Source organism: Clupea harengus, chromosome 7 (genome assembly GCF_900700415.2).
Source record: "Clupea harengus chromosome 7, Ch_v2.0.2, whole genome shotgun sequence".
NCBI classification, from domain to species: domain Eukaryota; kingdom Metazoa; phylum Chordata; class Actinopteri; order Clupeiformes; family Clupeidae; genus Clupea; species Clupea harengus.
Window position 1 is genome coordinate 3041323 of NC_045158.1, and position 24163 is coordinate 3065485.

The 24163-nt window shown below is 40.7% G+C and overlaps 1 protein-coding gene across 1 annotated transcript; it reads left to right on the top strand.

Moving 5' to 3' along the window:
• The first annotated feature begins 3950 nt into the window (after window positions 1-3950).
• Window positions 3951-21612, top strand: LOC105898473. Its single transcript, XM_031570166.2, has 13 exons — window positions 3951-4796; window positions 5282-5377; window positions 5748-5981; window positions 6268-6427; window positions 7027-7083; window positions 7772-8291; window positions 15351-15960; window positions 16902-16997; window positions 17351-17584; window positions 17867-18026; window positions 18640-18696; window positions 20048-20104; window positions 21092-21612. The coding sequence occupies exons 1-13, from the start codon at window positions 4209-4211 to the stop codon at window positions 21610-21612; spliced, it is 3390 nt and encodes a 1129-aa protein (XP_031426026.2). The 5' UTR covers window positions 3951-4208.
• Window positions 21613-24163: the final 2551 nt, after the last annotated feature.

The window sequence follows — 24163 nt, forward strand, 5'->3', positions numbered from 1 at the left end:
CTGTAGACGTTATTACTGAATATATATCTAATAGAACATGTGAGAATGATAAAAGGCAAGATTATATGATGAGAACATCATAAGAATACTCTTAAAAGCAGTTGATTTTGCATGTAAGTCTATGAGAAACAACACTTTCTTTCTCCCCATCAGGGGATGTGGCCGTGTGCATGCACTGTCTCTGTAGAGAACAGAACAGTCTACTGGACTGAAGAAGAGTCCATCTGAACCCAGATCAGAATCTTGAGATCATCTTTCTTCTGGGTGAGAGCTGAGATTGACACTGAGTAAGTGCAGGTGACTGGTGTCATGTGTATAAAGAAGCTCATGTGTGTGTCTAGACTTATGCCCTGTAGGCAGTAGGGGTGGGTTATATGACCTCAAATAAATATCACAGATCATTCCACAGATTCATGGTGCTGATGATTCATCCATAATCATTGATCTTGTATTGACTAGTGTCAAAATATCACTTACAGTAAATGCCTCTAGAACAATAAGCGTCTGGCAAATATCATGATATGTTTAAAGTACATCAATATTCAAGGCCTTTGAACTAGGACTATCTAGTATATAATGTGTTGTTCATAAGGGAGGCATGTCTACAACGGTGAAAAGAAGGTTGAACCTGAGATGTGATCATGTTCATAATCACAATCACGGTAGAGAAACATGGCTAAAGGTTAAGTAAACAGTCCCTCCACGATTTCTCTCTCTCTCACTTAAGTCCAGTCTGAGACTCTGAGACAGAGGTACCTGAGTGTGGAGAGGAGGTGCATCACTTCCACCAGTGGCCTACAGGGGGCAGTAGCTGCACTGGTGCTCTGTCTCCACAAGGTAGCAGTACAGATCCATGGATCATTGGTGAGCATGTTCTCCTTTGATCTCTCTCTCCCTCACAAACACACACACATGGTAATAACAAACGCTTCAGCATCACGGTCCAATACCATCTGGACCAGGACTTTTCCATCTCTGTGAGACTCTCTCAGGAGCACTTGATTGTTTTGTTTTAAACAGTATTATTACACCTAACGTTAAAATTAATAGTTCTTCATTTAAATCCTTTATATTTGTTTTCTCGCTGATGCGCATCAAGGGAGAGAAGAAATGTTTAACATTTACGTGCATCTCTAAACAGACAAGGAAACAGTCTAAGTTTAAGTATCCTACTAGGCTGACAGGAAGGGATGTCAATCAGTCCCAACCCTACATGAATATGTATGTGGCTAGTCTGATCCAGAAGTGAAGAGTGGCTACAATATCTGGTCACAGACAATGGGGAGGACAGTCTCACTACACTTTTTGAGTCACAGTCTGAAAATGAATTCAGCTAAAACACAAAGACCTTTGCTCTTTGGATATTGATAATTTATACTATTACTTGTATTTATGAGACACACAACACGATACATAAGATTAGTATAGAATGACGATAGAAAATAAATATAATATATAATAATAATAATTCTGATTCACAACTCTTTCATTTCAGCAATATTTTCATTTTGAAATGTTAATTACTGCTGTTATGTATAATTACAAACAAGTTAGATAGAGTATATGGAAAATATGGGCTCCAAAGTACTATACATTAACCACTGCAACAAAAATCAGTCCATCTGTGACCACCTCAACGAAAGTCAGTTTATCTGTGATTACTGCAACAAACATGACTACACCTGTGGTTGCCAGGGTAACTGCATGAAGAAGGTTATAACATAACCTGTGAACTCCACAGCTCTGTGGAATTGTGTCAACTGCAACATGGATCTACAATAACACACCAGACTAAGACTGCATATCAGTCTTTAACATAACAAATATTTCCCTCTGCAATTCCATTATTCAGTGTGATTCATGTGTCTTAACATTAGAGTTCTTGTTTTTATTTATTTCCCTTTTCTTGAGGTATAAATAACATTGAGTTACAGTTTTTTCCAATCATTTTCACACTTGGTTCAATACCATGTACACATTCCCAAAACACTTAACACATCCAGCATACCAGTAGACTATGTGAACCAAACTGTAGATATTTGCCCCTAAACTTAGATACAAATGCAGTCAAGACCACTTCTTCCGAAATTCATGGATACCTGTCTCAGTCAATGTTCACTACCAGAAAAACGCTGTGCAACTACAGCATTCTTTAACGATGTGTAGATACTCTGTTCAAAACAGTAAACTTTCAGTTCAAAACCTGACACAATGTATATCACTGTAGATGGAAAGATGCTGTATTTTCACAGACAAAATAAATTATACACTTGAAATAAAACAGATTATTCTATAATTGTTGCTGATGTATTCATAAATGTATTCAGTTTCCTGCTTTGTTTTGTTTGTTTGCTGCCTTGTTACCAACTATGCTATACAACTATACAACTAAACAACAGTGGTGCAGTACAGCATTTGCGTTGAAATTAAGGACAAATATAGATGTAGGTGTCGCTGAAGACATTGTCCCACTATTAGTAATTTTTGGGTAAAGTATGAAGTGTTTTGGTGGTTGTAGTGCATTTTGCACCAAAGGTAAACTGATACGCTGAGGTGTGTGTCTGTAAAGTCCACTGTGTGAAGTGTTTGGAAAAAGTGTACATGGTATCGAGACAAGGGTGAAAATGATTGGAAAAAACTGTAATACAGTTTTTCACGATTGCTAAAACACATTTCTTGAAACAGTCACCCATTTCTCGAAACTGTAAACACAAAACCTCATCTTCAAGCACTATTTACAAAACCTCTGAATCCTCTTGCAAAATGAAACTTTCGCTTCAAAACAGTTTTACCTGAGCTCAAAATCAAACACTGCTCTCAAATTGTTCAAAACATATAGTTCTCAGGGAGAAGTACATTTTTAATCTCAAAACAAATTTCATATTTATCTGTCATTGTCTTTTGATGAACAAAAATCTGAAAATTACTACTCTGCTTTGCTCTAATTTTTGTTGGTTCTTTCTCCTCCTTGTACCCCTATAGTACTGTACCCTGCATCTCACTACTCACACTCACTCTTGTTCTTTGTTGATATGAACCTGCAACCAGTCAAAATCTATTGAGCAGTCAGTACTGTTACTGTAACAAATAAAAAGCACAATGTTCAGGGCCATACAACTTGTTTATTGTACATTATACAGCCTACAATGCACGATAGGCCTACTACAGTATACACTACTACAGTAAAAGGGACAAAAATCAAAGGAGTCAACATGTCATCAATGTGCTTCTTCTTGTCTTTGGGCTGGGTCAGGCCAGAGCACTTCGTCGACATCACAAGCAATATTTTCTCTCCTGAGGCAACGGGAGAAGAAGCCTCTAATTTCATCAGATATTTCCACTCTTTGTCTTCCTCTTCCTCTTTGTCCTCCTCTTCCTCTTTCCTGCCCTCTTCCTCCTCGTCACCCACCTCGCATACGCACTTGTCCTCGTCCTCTCACATTGTTTCTTCTATCCATTCTCAGACTTTCTCCTTCCCACCTTCAACAACCTGTTTGCTCTCTAAACTGGTTTATATTGGTTGTGTCACATCATTTGATACAAGTGAAATCAATTTTGAGTGGTTGTGTTTAATCAATGACATGTGTTCTCTATTTGTATTTGATTGTTGCCACTTGTGTTTACCAGTATGGATGACATGTGCATTAGAGTGCAGAATGTGTTTTGAGACTGAGAATGTGTTTAGAGTTTTGCTGAAAAGTCTAAGTGAGATCTGCAAATTGTGTTTTACCATGTGAAATAGTTTAAGGTATATTGACAACAGACTCTCCAATTAGCTACATGAGTTCAGGCAACTGAGAACTTTGTTCAGCCAATGGGTTTTGGTGTTTTAGCAATTGAGAAAAACTGTAATAGCCTACCTGTTAAGCTTTGAACATTATTTTTACTACCAAAAATGTCCACTAGGTGAAAGCACTATGATCTAGAACCGAACTTTGAACAGGTGGCCAATAGTTTTATTTGTATTTATTTGTTAAATAATTGTTTTTGACCAGGAAGTTAGAAATGAATTGTAATGGCCATAGGCCTATTAGTCCATTTCGAGATTCAGACTATTCATTTTTAGTGAAACGACGTTATGCATGAACACACCCTCACACTTACTCAGCAAGGAAGTCATTTGCGACGAGCAGTTTCTGCTAAAACGAAACTAAGTGTGAACTGTCGCTTCTCCAGTTTTGTGAAGTGATTCAGAGGACCTTAGGAGAATGGCGGAGGCTACTCCATATAACCAGGACCTTTTCACATGTCCGATTTGTTTGGATCTACTGAAGGATCCAGTGACTATTCTCTGTGGACACAGTTACTGTATGGGCTGCATTAAGGGCTGCTGGGATCAGGAAGATCAGAAGGGAGTTTACAGCTGCCCCCAGTGCAGACAGACTTTCTCTCCAAGACCCGTTTTAAACAAAAATAATATCTTTGCTGAGCTTGTGGAGCAGACCAGGAAGAGCAGAATCCATACTCCTTCTCTTGCTCACGGTTTTGCTGGACCTGGAGATGTAGAGTGTGACGTCTGTACTGGGAGAAAACTCAAAGCTGTCAAGTCCTGTCTGGATTGTCTGGTGTCTTACTGTGAAACTCACTTCAAAGCCCACAATGACCTGACCCCAGGAAGAAAACACTCAGTGACTGAAGCCACTGGCCAGCTACAGGAGAGGATCTGCTCTCGACATAAGAAGATTTTTGAAATATTTTGTCGAACCGATCAGAGTTGTATCTGCTATCTGTGCACGATGGACGAACATAAAGGCCATGACACAGTCACAGCTGCAGCAGAAGGGACTGACAAACAGGTGAGTACCCCAGCTACACTTGTGTTCTAAATAACTCTTAATGTCTTTTGATGGTCTTATAACACTACATTTCAAACATGAAACATTGTAATTAACTCAGGAATATTATAGACTACTTTTGCTGTCTGCAGTGTCTTTTACCCTAGAAAAACTGATAACTTTACACTGAAAATTGTAGCTGCAAAGTGATTTTCTGTTTGCGCAGGTTTTGGACCAGTTTTAATTCATGTTAAATATTCAATACTGAATTCTGAGTTCATTGCTTTGCATTGACATTGAAATTCGCCTGTTTCTCAAGAAATCTGTGCAACATGTGAGCCCAACATAACAATTTCTCATTTTGTTACACTGTGCCGTTAAATCCCCCTTTAGTAAAAATGTATCCTTCAAAATGCTTCAAATTTACACTTTTACATATGATATGAAACTATTATCTTGAAGGACTAAGAGCTTATGAGGAAATGTGGCTGTTTTTTAATCAACAGAAGCAGTGCAGGGAGACCCAGAGTCAAATCCAGCAGAGAATCCAGGAGAGAGAGAAGGAGCTGCAGAAGCTGAGGAAGGCTGTGGAGACTCTCAAGGTGAGTACTGACCAGAGGAGAGGAGGACAGCTGGTTAGAGGTTTTAGTGGTCATGTGTTATTGTATTATCAAATATGCAATGATGTGCTATGGCCAGATCACAGCTATAATGCTTTTTGTCACGACAAACTGCCTCTTTTCTTCTTGCCATCAAATATTAGAAATGCCAAAGACTGGTGTAGATGAAGGGGGGTGTGAAGTGCAATTCCAGCTTGGGCCAAATAGTTCTGAGCACAGAGGGGCAGTGTGTGACAGGATTGGGCCTTAAGTAACATCATCAAACAGAGCCAGTCACACCACGAGTGAGTTTACTCCTTCACTTATCTCTGTGGGTCTCCTGTCACCTTCCTCTTTGTGTGTCTCCTAACAGAGCTCTGCACAGACAGCAGTGGAGGACAGTGAGAAGATCTTTACTGAGATGATCCGCTCCATTGAGAGAAGGTGCTCTGAGGTGAAAGAGCTGATCAGAGCTCAGGAGAAGGCTGAGGTGAGTCGGGCTGAAGGACTCCTGAAGCGACTGGAGCAGGAGATTGCTGAGCTGAAGAGGAGAGATGCTGAGCTGGAGCAGCTTTCACACACAGAGGATCACATCCATTTCCTCAAGGTAACTGTTGATGGATAGCTAGTACGCAAAATATTTTAATGAATTTAGAGATTAATTCAGTTCAGACACCCAATGTCTTTAAACAGTGTCTTGTCAGTTTAATTAGTTAATATTATATTGAGTATCAACTCTTAGTATTTTCTTAATGCAGGTTCAATGCCTGAAGAAATAAGACTGTTTTGTGTTCAGAATTTTCATGCAAAGCATTTTTGGTCTTTTACTGAAGCCTACTGACTGCAAAAACAATTTCCTCTGTCTTTCTATCTCTCTCTATTTCTTTATGTAGTCTTTCCAGTCCGTCAGTAAGCCATGTCAGTCTAAAGACTTATCCTGCATCTCTGTGAACCAAGGTGTCTCTTTTGAGGCTGTGAAGAAATCTGTCTCCTCACTAAAGGGGCAGCTGGAGAATTTCTGCAAGGAGGAAGTCATGAAGATATCTGCAGCAGGTGAATCATGTTCCTGCTACATTACATTCTCATTATTTTCAATATGCCTGTGTCACCTAGGGGCAAAGGGCCATAACAACATGGAACTACTTCAGTACTTCTGCCATTGGGTTTAATTGATGAGCAGATTCAGATATCTCATAGACCTGGGTCGTGAAGATGAGTGTCCTTTAAAGGTGTGGCCTTTAAGGCCTCCTGAAGCAACGTGTTGTTTGGCCTGGATTTCTATGGCTCAGTCAGAACCACTGAGTTTGCTTCCCGTTTACACAGCCAGGATTGTGTGTGTACGAACACCAGAGGTTCTTTGAGCACACACACAAAATGGACAGCTATAGGACTGTGAGCAGCAATTCACTGAATTTTTCAAAAAGGGTATCAGATGAGAATGGCGGACCACACCTTTAAATGAGGGCATCTCCTTCTTCCATCGTGTGTGGGAGGGAGTGGGGTGGCCTTTAAGACTCAAGTAGCTGAAGTCTCATTGTGTCACTGAACAAGTGAACATAAAATACTACTGTATATCTTAACTGATGCATTTTAAAATGGGAATGATGCAATAGTGTTATTTTGTTATAATTTCATTCTTTCTGTCTCAATAGTGACTGAAATCCATGCCATTCTGACCGAACCGGTGACCAGAGAGGATTTTTTACAATGTGAGTTAGCCAGACAACACACACACCAACTGTTAAAGCAACATGCATATAGTCATACTTTTAAATGCACATAATAAATGTCAATACATTCACAATTTAGAAAAACATAGACCCAAATATACATGCATAACATACATAACATGAGAACACAAAGTTCTACTGCATATAATCTTAAATGACACATTTAAATAATGTGTATGATGAAATAGTGTTATTTTTTGTTATAATTTCATTCTTTCTGTGTCAAGAGTAACTGAAGTCCATGATATTTTGACAGCAGAGAGGATGTTTTATGACGTTAAATAGCCAGACATACAAAATAAACACACACGCACACACACACACACACACACACACACACACACACACACACACACACACACACACACACACACACACACACACACACACACACACACAAACTAATACTGTTTCATGGATATAGTCACACCTTTGAATACACATAGAATAATGAACATGCCAATACAACCTGGAGCACATATAGGCACAAACATACATGTACATAAATGCACTGAAGAACTTTACAACACATGGACATGCATAGGAAGTCAGACACATAAACCTCTATTTACGTTAACTTTCACTCACTCACACACACACGCATATCTGCTTTTTTGTTTCCTCGTTAGATTTAAACTAATTTAACCCGTCCTATCTCCTCTATCAGACTCCTGTCTCTTCACACTGGATCCAAACACAGCACACACACGCCTCCATCTGTCTGAAGGGAACAGGACGGTGGAAGTGAGAGATGAGCTCCAGTCATATCCTGATCATCCAGAGCGATTTGATAGGTGGTGGAAGGTGCTGTGTAGAGAGGGTGTGTCTGAACGCTGCTACTTGGAGGTTGAGTGGAGTGGGAAGAAGTGGGTTCGTATAGCAGTCTCATATAAAAGCATTGATAGAAAAGGACGGGGTAATGAGAGCAGGTTTGGAGGTAATGATCAGTCCTGGAGGCTGGGCCTCTACAGCACCAGCTCCTCTTTCTGGCACAATAATAAACAGACTAAACTCCCTCTAGTGACCAGCTCCAGAATAGGAGTGTATGTGGATCACAGGGCAGGAACTCTGGCCTTCTACAGCATCTCTGACACAATGACCCTCCTGCACAGAGTCCAGACCAAATTCACTCACACACTCTACCCTGGGTTTTGGCTTGAGTCTGGATCATCAGTGAAGTTGTTGTGACTGACACACAGATCAATGCTGTTATCACATCTCTACACACAGCCATAAACACACCACATCTCATCATCACACATATAACACACCACACACATGTAAGCATCTGACAGCTGGGCCTGAGGGTCTCTGATCTTGGGGTGAACATCAGACCTAGACCGTTTAGTCCTTATTTTTTTGTACACGTCTGATGTAAGATTTACTATGAAACAAATCAAGTCATGTAGATGGGATGTCATTTTCATGAGCCTGTGTGAATTTTTTTTAAATAGTACATAAATTAATAGAATCGTTATTACAGAAATTCTGTTTTGAACAGGTTGTTAGTCCCTCTTTTATTGTACATATCGCTGATGTAGGGTCTACTATGAAGCTACTTAGGTTATGTTGACTAGAAGTCAATCTTTAGAGGACTGTATTCATCAGATGTTTCAGAAAATAAATTGGTCTCTAATAAAATGCACTGTTCTTGCTGTAAAATAACAGGCATGGCTGGCCCAATCACCAAAGACTTCCATACAAAATTCATGATATGTTTTGGGTCTTATATAATGCATAGTGCATGTTACATTTACATTTTTTTTTTTTTAAAGCACATATGATTGCTACTCTACACATTATTACTGAATATATAACTACATAAGAGTTGCATGTAAGTCTATGAGAAACAACTTTATTTCTCCCCATCAGGGGATGTGGCCGTGTGCATGCACTGTCTCTGTAGAGAACAGAACAGTCTACTGGACTGTAGAAGAGTCCATCTGAACCCAGATCAGAATCTTGAGATCACCTTTCTTCTGGGTGAGAGCTGAGATTGACATTGAGTAAGTGCAGGTGACTGGTGTCATGTGTATAAAGAAGCTCATGTGTGTGTCTAGACGTATGCCGTGTAGGTAGTAGGGGTGGGTTATATGACCTCAAATAAATATCACAGATCATTTCACAGATTCATGGTGCTGATGATTCATCCACAATCATTGATCTTGTATTGACTAGTGTCAAAATATCACTTACAGTACATGCCTCTAGAACAATAAGCATCTGGCAAATATCATGATCTGTTTAAAGTACATCAATATTCAAGGGCTTTGAACTAGGACTATCTAAGAGTATTTCTAGAACATTTGTGATTTTTGTTTCTCTTTCATGCGATGTAAGCAAACTCATTTGAGAAGTGTTTCTGAGAGTTTCTGAGAACTTTTACAACCTCATGCTTAAATGGTCATTTCACTCGTGGTAGAATGTTATTGAAATTAAGTCAAAATGAAATATCATGTCTTGGTTAGAACCTTTGAACTCTATTCCAAAATCACAAGTTCTTGTTAATATTCAGAACAGTAATCATGAATAATCCTGTACTATTGTTTAAAGAAAGCTGAACAGAAAACATGTTTATTCAAAATCAGTTCAATTATCCTTTAATGAGATAACAGTTACAGATCCAGCCATGCCGTGAACGTCAAGCAAATGTCTAATACCAAACTAACTTCACCGCGGTTATCAATCCATCACACACCTGACACCAAACGAGTGAGAAATTAAGCAGTGGTTGAGTCAGGTTTACTGTTTATGGTTGACAGACTGTCCATAACCTTACATCACCATCAGGAGTCCAGAAGAAGCGGCAATAAGTTGCAATTTAGCATCAAGGCTTATTTCCTGCAATTTTGAGTGCAACTTATGTAGTAAATACGAAAATATGCAGCATCACATATTTTATTTATAAAATTTGCTGTTTTTTTCTTGAATTTGCTAATCATAGAATTAAGAAAAATGGGAAGGGCTGAATAAAATGACATTCCGCGTGAAACAACACTGCAAGACAGAAACACATTTATTCCAAGAGAAGTCCCTTGTCTGTCTGGGTGAGCACTCAGTCCAATCAACACGTTGCTTCAGGAGCACGGAAAGGGAAGGTGTAGTTTGATTGGCTGTTGCGCTCAAATATCAACAACCTTCAACAACAGGATTCCCTCCAGTCCAGTCTGAGACTCTGAGACAGAGGAACCTGAGTGTGGAGAGGAGGTGCATGGTCTCCTTTGATCTCCCTCAAGGACACGGACACGCATACACACACGCATACATACACACACACACACACACACACACACACACACACACACACACACACTTTGAATCAGAGAGTCTGGGTACTCTCCCCTCTCAGCCATTCCCATTCCCTCATCATCTAATAGACACAGAGACAAAGACAGAGTGACACACACACACACACACACACACACACACACACACACACACACACACACACACACACACACACACACACAAACACACAATAACAGACAGAAGGAGAAAATGGTTTGTTGATATTCAATGTGCCTCTTTCAGAATGTGTGTGTGTGTATTAGGGATGCAACAGTACCTGGTAAAACCATTCAACCAATCTCCCACTGATGCCTTCCAACTGAAGATCCATGGATCATTAGTCCATTTGGTCTCTCTCTCTCTCACACACACACACACACACACACACACACACACACACACACACACACACACACACACACACACACACACACACACACACACACACTTTGAATCAGAGAGTCTGGGGACTCATCTCTCAGCCACCTTCATTCCCTCATCACCTGATAGAAACGGAGACACAGACACAGAATGAGACACAGACAGACACACATGTTGATTTATCTATCAGAAGGTGAATGATCAGCTAGAGAAGGTGGTGAATCTGGCCTGGACCGCCGGCAGTAATACCAAACGCTTCGGCATCGCGTCAATACCATCTGGACAAGGACTCCTCCATCACTGTGAGACTCTCTCAGGGGCACTTGTTTGTTTTCTTTTCAACAGAATTATTACACCTAAAGTTAAAGTTGACAGTGCTTCATTTAAATCAATTATATTTTATTTCACACTGATGTGCATTAAGGGTAAAAATAAATGTTTAACATGAAGATTTACATGCATCTCTAATCAGACAAGTTTAAGTATTCTCTAGGCTGACAGGAAGGGATGTCAATCAGTCCCAACCCTACATGAATATGTATGTGGCTAGTCTGATCCAGAAGTGAAGAGTGGCTACAATATCTGGTCACAGAGAATGGGGAGGACAGTTTCACTATGACCTTTTAGGAGAATCACAGTCTGAAAACGAATTCAGCTAAAACACAAAGACTTTTGCTCTTTGGATATTATTCATTATTTTTGTATAGCATTACTTGTAATTATGAGAGGCACAACACAATACATAAGAATAGTATAGAATGATGATAGAAAATAAAAATAATATATAATAATAATTCCTACCGATTCACAACTCTTTCATTACAACAATATTTTCATTTTGAAATGTTAATTACTGATGTTATGTATAATTACAAACAGGTTAGATAGAGTATATGGAAAATATGGGCTCCAAAGTACTATACATTAACCACTTCAACGAAAGTCAGTTTACCTGTGATCACTACAACAAACATGACTTCCCCTGTGGTTTCCAGGGTAACTGCATGAAGTAGAGCTAATAGGACTTGGTGTTTCAATCCCTAACTTGAGTCAGTACTCTTGATATTGCCCGGGGAATGGGATTGGTGCTCAGGAGGGTAGGTACCTCATTGGGGTCTCCAGGTGGGCCCCCTCCTTCTCTGATGTCATTGGGGTCATCAGGTGGGCCCCCTCCTTCTCTGATGTTTCATTGATGCGCCCACGACATCTCCAGAGGGCTCAACGGTGACACCTGGCGTCCCAGGTACACCCCCCTCATCTTCATACCCTCCTGGTTCACCTTGCAGCCCAGGTGTTGTCCTTTCTTCTGATCCACAGCCAGTTGCTGCTTTTTTTCTGCTACTGTGGACAAGGACTTGATGGTTTATTGGAGGGAGCACCCTCTCACTCCAATCCTCTTCAGCAGGTAGGTCATGGATGTTGCAATAAACCCCCTGCATCCCACTTCAACAGGGAACAACTTTACCTTCCAACCATTCTGGGCCGCTTGCAATGTTAGCTCGGCATATTTGTTTATTTCCTCTCGTAGGCCTCCTCCACCACCCTTCATGGAACCGGCAATTCCACAACAACCGCCAGCCTGGCTGCAACATGGATCTACAATAACACACCAGACTGTAAGACTGCATATCAGTCTTTAACATGTATGATTCACCAGATCCACTTCTAACTTCCAATCCCGTACAACCTGCAGGATACCTGACATAGTGAGGTGCAGGATACCTGACATAGTGAGGTGCAGGATACCTGACATAGTGAGGTGCAGGATACCTGACATAGTGAGGTGCAGGATACCTGACCTAGTGAGGATACCTGACATAGTGAGATACCTGACATAGTGAGGTGCAGGATACCTGACATAGTGAGGTGCAGGATACCTGACATAGTGAGATACCTGACATAGTGAGATACCTGACATAGTGAGGTGCAGGATACCTGACATAGTGAGATACCTGACATAGTGAGGTGCAGGATACCTGACATAGTGAGGATACCTGACATAGTTAGGATACCTGACATAGTGAGGTGCAGGATACCTGACATAGTGAGGTGCAGGATACCTGACATAGTGAGATACCTGACATAGTGAGGTGCAGGATACCTGACATAGTGAGGTGCAGGATACCTGACATAGTAAGGACACCTGACATAGTGAGGTGCAGGATACCTGACATAGTGAGGTGCAGGATACCTGACATAGTGAGATACCTGACATAGTGAGGTGCAGGACACCTGACATAGTGAGGATACCTGACATAGAGAGGATACCTGACATAGTAAGGATACCTGACATAGTGAGGTGCAGGATACCTGACATAGTGAGGTGCAGGATACCTGACATAGTGAGGTGCAGGATACCTGACATAGTGAGGATACCTGACATAGCGAGGTGCAGGATACCTGACATAGTGAGGATACCTGACATAGTGAGATACCTGACATAGTGAGGATACCTGACATAGTGAGGTGCAGGATACCTGACATAGTGAGGATACCTGACATAGTGAGGTGCAGGATACCTGACATAGTGAGGATACCTGACATAGTGAGGTGCAGGATACCTGACATAGTGAGGATACCTGACATAGTGAGGTGCAGGATACCTGACATAGTGAGGATACCTGACATAGTGAGGTGCAGGATACCTGACATAGTGAGGTGCAGGATACCTGACATAGTGAGGATACCTGACATAGTGAGGTGCAGGATACCTGACATAGTGAGGTGCAGGATACCTGACATAGTGAGGTGCAGGATACCTGACATAGTGAGGATACCTGACATAGTGAGGTGCAGGATACCTGACATAGTGAGGATACCTGACATAGTGAGGTGCAGGATACCTGACATAGTGAGGATACCTGACATAGTGAGGTGCAGGATACCTGACATAGTGAGGTGCAGGATACCTGACATAGTGAGGATACCTGACATAGTGAGGTGCAGGATACCTGACATAGTGAGGTGCAGGATACCTGACATAGAGAGCAACTGGAGTCTTCTCCATACCACTGCTTTAGGTTCTGGGGTGAAGGAAGGAGGTCGTATGTGGGTCTTAATATGAAAATCAGCAGACACACACACACACAGACACAGACAAACACACAGACACAGACACACACACACACACAGACACACACAGACACAGACACACACACAGACACAGACGTGCACACAGACACAGACACACACACACACAGACACAGACGTGCACAGGACGGGGCTAAGGTTGCCCGGGCAACTGCCTGTCTGCCCTCCTCGACTCAAGTTGCCCCTCCGAAGGAATAATTTAAAAAAAATAGTAAAAATAACGGCTGCAGAATTTCATGTAGGCCTAGATACAAAATTGCGGAATATGTGCGGCTCCACCTGCCAGTTTCTTCCCGAGAGCCATCAGGCTGCTAAATGGACATTGACACACTATCGACACTTTTGCACTCGTCACTTACATACACTGTCACTTTCAAATCACTGCTTGTACTTACACTTACATACTGTCTCTTACACGACAAATACATATTTATCAGAATTATGGCACTACCTGCTACTCCCATTTGTCTGTAGTTTAGTTTATTATATGTTACTATATGTGTATTATATGTTATATGTATATATGTTAGTATTATATGTATAGGTTGGTATATGTTTCAGCATATTGTATTGTATATTTATCTTGCATATTTAGTACGGTTATTATATGTTATTACATGTAAATTATGTTCAGAGTACTTGTACAGAGTGTATGTCATGTTATGTTATGTTATATTATGTTTGCTATGTTATGCTATGGTAGGTTGTTGTGTGGTGCCTTGTCCTAAGAATTTCAGTGCCCAGTCTGACCCTGTGTCATTCTGTGCATCTGACAATAAAAGACTTGTAACTTGTAACTTGATATCTGGTTGGGAGATTAGAAAATGCAGCTTTGTATGACTGTGTATGTGAGTTTGAAATCACTCTGGACACCCCACAGCTATTTCATTTTGATTATATTTTTTGTGTAACCAACCAGTATATACATAGGTTTATATGATTGTGTTGTTGTGTATTGCTATTGTAGTGAAAGATCTTGTATTTTTAAAGAAGGTAAGAAGTTAATTTATATGACTGAGTGATAATGGACATTAAGCTACTTTGCAAATGACTTCCCTCTGCAATTCCATTATTCAGTGTGATTCATGTGTCTCAACATTAGAGTTCTTCTTTTTATTTTGTACATAATTCCCTTTTCTTGAGGTATAAATAACATTGGGCTAATACCAGTTCAGCTTTGAATGTCTAGGTGGCAGCACTATTGTTAATAGCCGAACTTTGAACAGGTGGCCAACAGGTTTTTTTTTTTTTTTTTTTTTTTTTTAAACATCGCTAATGAATTTGTTTTTGACATAGAAATGAAAAGGAATTGTAATGGTCATAGGCCTATTAGTTCATTTAGGGATTCAGACTATTCATTTTTAGTGAAAGGACGTAATCTGCATGAACACACCCTCACATTTACTCAGCAAGGAAGTAATTTGCGACGAGCAGTTTCTGCTAAAACGAAACTAAGTGTGAACTGTCGCTTTTCCAGCTTTGTGAAGTGATTCAGAGGACCTTAGGAGAATGGCGGAGGCTACTCCATATAACCAGGACCTTTTCACATGTCCGATTTGTTTGGACCTACTGAAGGATCCAGTGACTATTCTCTGTGGACACAGTTACTGTATGGGCTGCATTAAGGGCTGCTGGGATCAGGAAGATCAGAAGGGAGTTTACAGCTGCCCCCAGTGCAGACAGACTTTCTCTCCAAGACCCGTTTTAAACAAAAATAATATTGTTGCTGATCTTCTGGAGCAGATCATGAAAACCAGAATCCATACTCCTTCTCTTGCTACGGGTTTTGCTGGACCTGGAGATATAGAGTGTGACGTCTGCACTGGGAGAAAACTCAAAGCTGTCAAATCCTGCCTGGATTGTCTGGTGTCTTACTGTGAAACTCACTTCAAAGCCCACAATAACTTGACCCCAGGAAGAAAACACTCAGTGATTGAAGCCACAGGCCAGCTTCAAGAGAGGATCTGCTCTCGACATAAGAAGATTTTTGAAATATTTTGTCGAACCGATCAGAGTTGTATCTGTTATCCGTGCCTGATGGACGAACACAAAGGTCATGACACAGTCACAGCTGCAGCAGAACGGACTGACAAACAGGTGAGTACCCCAGCTACACTTGTGTTCTAAATAACTCTTAATGTCTTTTGATGGTCTTATAATACTACTACATTTCAAACATAAAACATTGTGATACATTCAGGAATATTATAGATTACTTTTGCTGCCTGCAGTCAGTGTCTTTTTGCTGTCTGCAGTGTCTTTGTAGCTGCACAGTGATTCTCTGTTTGCGCAGGTTCTGGACCCGTTTTTACTCATGTTAAATCTTTAAAACTGGATTCTGAGTTAATTGCTTTGCATTGACATTGACGGTGACATCATCGCCTGTTTCTCAAGAAATTTAGTTGAGACATGTAAGCCTGATAGGTGAAAATTCACCCTAGTTACCTCAGGACTCCGGAGCTGCATATAAGTATATTTATTAGACAAACAACAATTGCAATCGGGCTCACTCCCAGCACAAGGCTGACAGTGAAGCAATGATAAACACATCGCACAAGGTTTATATAGACAGAAGTTGAGCGTTCAGCAGGGAAAACCACGTGGTGGATTTCTGATGTCCGAGGCAAGGATGGATATTTTGCAAGGTCGGAAGAAACACAGTTCGAACCTTCTTATCACCTCTGGTCTAAACATGCTCTTGTACATGTGCAGACTAAGTGGCACCTAATATTCTAAGTTACACACACGCAGAAACACAGAAAAGCCATGTTCCTGCTTACATAAGTACATGATTCATATAAGGTAATTAATAATACAAGGCACTTGATTATTATATTCTTAAGTCATTAACAGTGTTTGGAAATTATCTCCATCAAAGCCCAACATCTCATTCTCATTTTCTGTGCCATTAATCCCCTCTTTAGTTAAAAAAAGAATGCTTCATAATGCATACAATTACAGTTTTACAAATTATATGAAATTATTATCTTGAAGGACTAAGAACCTATGAGGAAATGTGTCTGTTTTTTAATCAACAGAAGCAGTGCAGGGAGACCCAGAGTCAAATCCAGCAGAGAATCCAGGAGAGAGAGAAGGAGCTGCAGGAGCTGAAGAAGGCTGTGTTGACTCTTAAGGTGAGTACTGACCAGAGGAGAGGAGGACAGCTGGTTAGAGGTTTTAGCTGTCATGTGTTATTGTATTATCAAATCTGCAATGATGTGCTATGGCCAGATCACATCTATAAAACTGCCTCTTTTCTTCTAGCAATAAGATATTAGAAATGCCAAAGACTGGTGTAGATGAAGGGGAGTGGGAAGTGCAATTCCAGCTTGGGCCAAATAGTTCTGAGCACAGAGGGGCAGTGTGTGACAGGATTGGGCCTTAAGTAACATCATCAAACAGAGCCAGTCACACCACGAGTGAGTTTGCTCCTTCACTTACCTCTGTGGGTCTCCTGCCACCCTCCTCTTTGTGTGTCTCCTAACAGAGCTCTGCACAGACAGCAGTGGAGGACAGTGAGAGGATCTTTACTGAGATGATCCGCTCCATTGAGAGAAGGCGCTCTGAGGTGAAAGAGCTGATCAGAGCTCAGGAGAAGGCTGAGGTGAGTCGGGCTGAAGGACTCCTGAAGCGACTGGAGCAGGAGATTGCTGAGCTGAAGAGGAGAGATGCTGAGCTGGAGCAGCTTTCACACACAGAGGATCACATCCATTTCCTCAAGGTAACTGTTGATGGATAGCTAGTGTGCAATTTTTTTTTAGAAATGAATGAATGCTCAGACACCCAATGTCTTCAAACAGTGTCTTGTCAGTTTAATTAGTTGATATTATATTTAGTATCAACTCTTAGTAGTTTCTTAATGCAGGTTCAATGCCTGAAGAAATAAGACTGTTTGTGTTCAGAATTTTCACGCAAAGCATTTTTGGTCTTTTACTGAAGCCTACTGACTGCAAAAACAATTTCCTCTGTCTTTCTGTCTGTCTATCTGTATTTGTTTATGTAGTCTTTCCAGTCCGTCAGTGACCCATGTCAGTCTAAAGACTCATCCTGCATCTCTGTAAACCAAGGCGTCTCTTTTGAGGCTGTGAAGAAATCTGTCTCCTCACTAAAGGGGCAGCTGGAGAATTTCTGCAAGGAGGAAGTCATGAAGATATCTGCAGCAGGTGAATCATGTTCCTGCTACATTACATTCTCATTATTTTCAATATGCCTGTGTCACCTAGGGGCACATAGCCATAACAACATGGAACTACTTCAGTACTTCTGCCATTGGGTTTTATTGATGAACAGATCCAGATGTCTCATAGACCTGGGTCGCCCTTTTAATCATGTCGTTTTCATCTCAATGAAGATGAGTGTCCTTTAAAGGTGTGGCCTTTAAGGCCTCCTGAAGCAACATGTTGTGTGGCTCAGTCAGAACCACTACGTTTGCTTCGCGTTTACAGAGCCAGGACTGTGTGTGTACGAACACCAGAGGTTCTTTGAGCACACACACAAAATGGACAGCTATAGGACTGTGAGGAGCAATTCACTAAATCTTACAAAAAGGGTATCGGATTAGAATGGCGGACCACACCTTTAAATGAGGGCATCTCCTTCTTCCATCGCGTGTGGGAGGGAGTGGGGTGGCCTTTAAGACTCAAGTAGCGGAAGACTCATTGTGTCACTGAATAAGTGAACATAAAATACTACTGTATATCTAACTGATGCATTTTAAAATGGGAATGATCCAATAGTGTTATTTTTGTTATAATTTCATTCTTTCTGTCTCACTAGTGACTGAAGTCCATGCTATTCTGACTGAACCGGTGACAAGAGAGGATTTTTTACAATGTGAGTTAGCCAGACAACACACACCCACCCATTTTCACACACAAACACATGCCCACACACACACCAACTGTTAAAGGAACATGCATATAGTCATACTTTTAAATGCACATAATAAATGCCAATACATTCCCAATCTATAAACATATATACACAAGTATACAGTGGGGAAAATAAGTATTTGAACCCCTACCGATTTAGCAAGTTTGGCCACTTCCAAATAAATGTGTGATCTATAATTGTAATAGTAGGTGTATTTTAACAGTGAGAAACAGAATATCAACAAAAAAATCCAGAAAACTGCATTTTCTAACATTTATGACTTAATTTGCATTTGATGCAGAAAATAGGTATTTGAACCCCTAGCAAAACATGCCTTAGTACTTGGTGGAATAACCCTTGTTGGCAAGCACAGACGTCAGACTTTTCTTGTAGTTGGTCACCAGGTTTACACACATCCCAGGAGGGATTTTGGTCCACTCCTCTTTGCAGATCCTCTGCGAGTGCTGCGAGTGCTGCAGTACTTCAAACCATTACGGCGTAGTGTGTTGCCAATGGTTTTCTTGGTGACTGTGGTCCCAGCTGCCTTGAGATCATTCACAAGCTCCCCCTGTGTAGTTCTGGGGTTATTCTGCACCTTTCGGATGATCACCGATACCGCACGAGGGGATATCTTGCATGGAGCCCCAGACCTAGAGCGATTGACAGTTGTTTGGTGTTGCTTCCATTTACGAATAATCGCACCAATAGTTGTCTGCTTCTCACCAAGCTGCTTGCCGATGGTTTTGTAACCCATTCCAGCCTTGTGCAGGTCTACAATCTTATCTCTGACGTCCTTGGTCAACTCTTTGGGCTTGCCCATGGTGGTGAGGTTGAAGATGTGAAGTATGATTCTTTGGACAAGTTTCTTTTATACACGTCACCAGTTGAGATCAGGTGTACCTTGTTAGGCCTAATGAGGACTAATCTGTGTGCTTCGTGGGCACATAACTGGTCATTGGGAGCCAGCATTCTTGCTGTTTGCTTGGGGGTTCAAATACTTATTTTCTGCATCAAATACAAATAAAGTCATAAATGTTATAAAAAGCAGTTTTCTGGATTTGTTTGTTGATATTCTATTTCTCACTGTTAAAATACACCTACCATTACAATTATAGATCACACATTTCTTTGCAAGTGGCCAAACTTGCGAAATCGGCAGGGGTTCAAATACTTATTTTCCCCACTGTATATGCATAAACAGAAGAACACAAAGTTTGAATGTACTGTATATAGTCTTAAATGACGCATTTTAAAATGGGAATGGTGCAATAGTTTTATTTTTGTTATAATTTCATTCTTTCTGTCTCAATAGTGACTGAAGTCCATGCTATTCTGACTGAACCAGTGACGAGAGAGGATTTTTTACAATGTGAGTTAGCCAGACAACACACACATACACACACACACACCAACTGCTAAAGCAACATGCATCGTCATACCTTTAAATGCGCATAATAATAATGCCAATACATTCACAATCTATAAACATATTCACACAAGTATACATGCATTAACACAAGAAGACAAAGTTCTACTGCATATAATCTTAAATGACGCATTTAAATAATGTTTTGATGCAATAGTGTTATTTTTGTTAGAATTTCATTCTTACTGTGTCAATATTAAGTCTATGATTAAGTCCATGATATTTTGACTGAACCACTCAGCAGAGAGGATGTTTTATAATGTTAGATAGCCAGACATACACAATAAACACACACACATGCACACACACACACACACACACACAAACTGATACTGTTTCATGGATATAGTCACACCTTTGAATACACGTAGAATAATGAACATGCCAATACAACCTGGAGCACATATAGGGACAAACATACATGTACATAAATGCAACACTGAAGAACTTTACAACACATGGACATGCATATGAAGTCAGACACATAAACCTTTATTTACGTTAACTTTCATAAACCTTCATTAACGTATGATCCCCAGCCCCCACCCTCACACACCAACATTCATACACACACACATGAACAGAATCATATACACACATACCACACGTGGAAATAAGCATACAAAGACAAACACATACAGACAGTACACACACAAACACAACACACCAAAGTGCACACAGACATGGACAGACACGCACACACACAAATCTCACACTCGGACAAAGCATTCCACCTCTGCACACAAGGTATCAAAGAAAAGGATGATGACACACGCATAGAAACACTCACACATGCACACACGCACACGCACACTCACACACACACACACACACACACACACACACACACACACACACACGCATATCTGCCTTTTTGTCTCCTCGTTAGATTTAAACTAATTTAACTCATTCTATCTTCTCCTCTATCAGACTCCTGTCACTTCACACTGGATCCAAACACAGCATACAGAGACCTCCATCTGTCTGAGGGGAACAGGAGGGTGGAAGTGAGAACTGAGCCCCAGTCATATCCTGATCATCCAGAGAGATTTGATGGGTGGTTTCAGGTGCTGTGTAGAGAGGGTGTGTCTGGACGCTGCTACTGGGAGGTTGAGTGGAGTGGGGGGTCGGGGGTTGATATATCAGTCTCATATAAAAGCATCAGCAGGAAAGGAGAGGGTAATGAGAGCAGGTTTGGATGTAATGATCAGTCCTGGAGTCTGGACCTCGACAGCAGCAGCTCCTCTTTCTGGCACAATAATAAACAGACTAAACTCCCTCTAGTACGCCGCTCCAGAATAGGAGTGTATGTGGATCACAGGGCAGGAACTCTGGCCTTCTACAGCTTATCTGACACAATGACCCTCCTGCACAGAGTCCAGACCACATTCACTCACACACTCTACCCTGGGTTTGAGCTATGGCCTGGATCATCTGTGAGGCTGTTGTGACTGACATACAGATCAATGCTGTTATCACATCTCTACACACAGCCATAAACACACCACATCTCATCACCACATATATAACACACCACACACATGTAAGGATCTCACAGCTGGGCCTGAGGGTCTCTGATCTTGGGGTGAACATCAGACCTAGACCTAGACCGTTTAGTCCTTATTTTTTTGTACACGTCTGATGTAAGGTTTACTATGAAACAAATCAAGTCATGTAGATGGGATGTCATTTTCATGAGCCTGTGTGAAAAAATGTTAAATAGTACATAAATGAATAGAATTGTTATTACAGAAATTCTGTTTTGAACAGGTTGTTAGTCCCTCTTTTATTGTACATATGGCTGATGTAGGGTCTAATATGAAGCTACTTAGGTTATGTTGACTAGAAGTAAATCTTTATAGGACTGTATTCATCAGATGTTTCAGAAAATAAATTGGTCTCTAATTAAATGCACTGTTCTTGCTGTAAAATAACAGGGTATGTGTCTCTGTAGAGAACAGAACAGTCTACTGGACTGTAGAAGAGTCCATCTGAACCCAGATCAGAATCTTGAGATCATCTTTCTTCTGGGTGAGAGCTGAGATTGACACTGTAGGCAGTAGGGGTGGGTTATATGACCTCTCTCTCTCTCTCTTTTTTCTGTTTTGCAATCGGAATGCAGATTTCTGAAAATTTGTTATTTTTGTTTCACTTTCATGCAATGGATGTCAGTATTTGGACTCTGTTTCTGTTTTGACATGTGTTTTTGTTGTGGTAGCCATGTGCCTGTGTTGTGGTAGCCATGTGGTAGCCATGTGCTACCATGTGCTCCGCCCCTTGTCCTGTCTTTGTTCTGTTTCCACCTGTTCTGCTCCTCACCTGTGCCCAATGATTACCCTGCCTATTTAAGCCTGTCTTGCCTCATGTTCCCTGTCGGATTGTCGCAACTGTTGTGCTACCCTGTTCCGTGAGTTGTCTGTGTTTTTTGGAAAGTAACTTTGCCTGCTTAAGTCTCCTTGAAGGAATACTTTTTTGAACTGTTAGCTTACAGAAGCTTTTTGTGTTTTTCGGCGTGGAGGCCTACAGTGGTCGTGTGCCCTGTTTTTGTGTTTGCCTTTTTGATCCTCTGTTTTTTGTGGAATAAATCCTACTTTTATCGATCTGCGATTGGGTCCTCTTTTAAAATCCTGACAATGGAGACATAAGAATTTTAATTTTAGATGTGCTTCCGAGAATTTCTGAGAACGTTCACAAACATGATTAAATGGTCATTTTACTCGTAGTAGAATTTAATTAATTATTGAAATTAAGTTAAAATAAAATATCATGACTTGGTTAGAACCTTTGAACTCATTCCAAAGTTCTTTCAGATTCAGATTTAAGTTCTTGGTAATATTCAGAACAGTAATCATGAGTAATCCTGTACTATTGTTTAAAGAAAGCTGAACAGAAAACATGATTATTCAAAATCAGTTTATTTAACTTTTAATGAGATAACAGTTGTGGATCCAGCTATGCCGTGAGCGTCAAGCAAATGTCTAATACCAAACTAACTTCACCGTGGTTATCAATCCATCACACACCTAAAACCAAACGAGTGGGAGTGTAAGCAGTGATTGAGTCAGTTTGACTGTATGGTTGAGTTAGACTGTAGATAACCTTACGCCACCATCAGGAGGCCAGAAGAAGTGAAAATAAGTTGCAATTTAACATCAAGGCTTATTTTCTGCAAACGTGGTAAATTGCTGACCTTTGCTTCAATTTGCATATCATAGAATTGCACTCCGCATGAAAAAACACTGCAAGACATAATTCATCTCACACATGTATTCATAAAGTAGTCCCTTGTGGGCTTGGATATAATGATGAGTCCTGGTGTTTGGGTGTGTTTAAATTCCACTTCTTATTTCAACACAATAACAAGGACGTGTCTCTCCTTTCGTAGTACACGACTCCAGAATAGGAGTGTATGTGGATCACAGGGCAGGAACTGTGTCCTTCTACAGCATCTCTGACACAATGACCCTCCTGCACAGAGTCCAGACCACATTCACTCACACACTCTTTCAGGTGATAGATTGGAATGGGTCAACAGTGGAGATTCTAGACCTATATTACTGTAATAACAATACCAGACAAACACAAAGTGTACATATATACTACAGTGGGGAAAATAAGTATTTGAACCCCTGCCGATTTCGCAAGTTTGGCCACTTGCAAAGAAATGTGTGATCTATAATTGTAATTGTAGGTGTATTTTAACAGTGAGAAACAGAATATCAACAAAAAAATCCAGAAAACTGCATTTTATAACATTTATGACTCAATTTGCATTTGATGCAGAAAATAAGTATTTGAACCCATAGCAAAACATGACTTAGTACTTGGTGGAATAACCCTTGTTGGCAAGCACAGACGTCAGACTTTTCTTGTAGTTGGTCACCAGGTTTACACACATCTCAGGAGGGATTTTGGTCCACTCCTCTTTGCAGATCCTCTCCAAATCCTTAAGGTTGCGTTTTCAATGGGAGGGAATGAGGGAATGAGGTTCAAGCCCAATAT

What these genes read in the sequence shown, in the direction of transcription:
- LOC105898473 (XM_031570166.2), top strand. Translation starts at nt 4,209, where the DNA reads ATGGCGGAGGCTACTCCATATAACCAGGACCTTTTCACATGTCCGATT. An exon ending in AGGCTGTGGAGACTCTCAAG is followed by an intron (nt 5,378 to 5,747) that starts GTGAGTACTGAC and finishes GTCTCCTAACAG; the next exon opens with AGCTCTGCACAGACAGCAGT. An exon ending in ATCACATCCATTTCCTCAAG is followed by an intron (nt 5,982 to 6,267) that starts GTAACTGTTGAT and finishes TTCTTTATGTAG; the next exon opens with TCTTTCCAGTCCGTCAGTAA.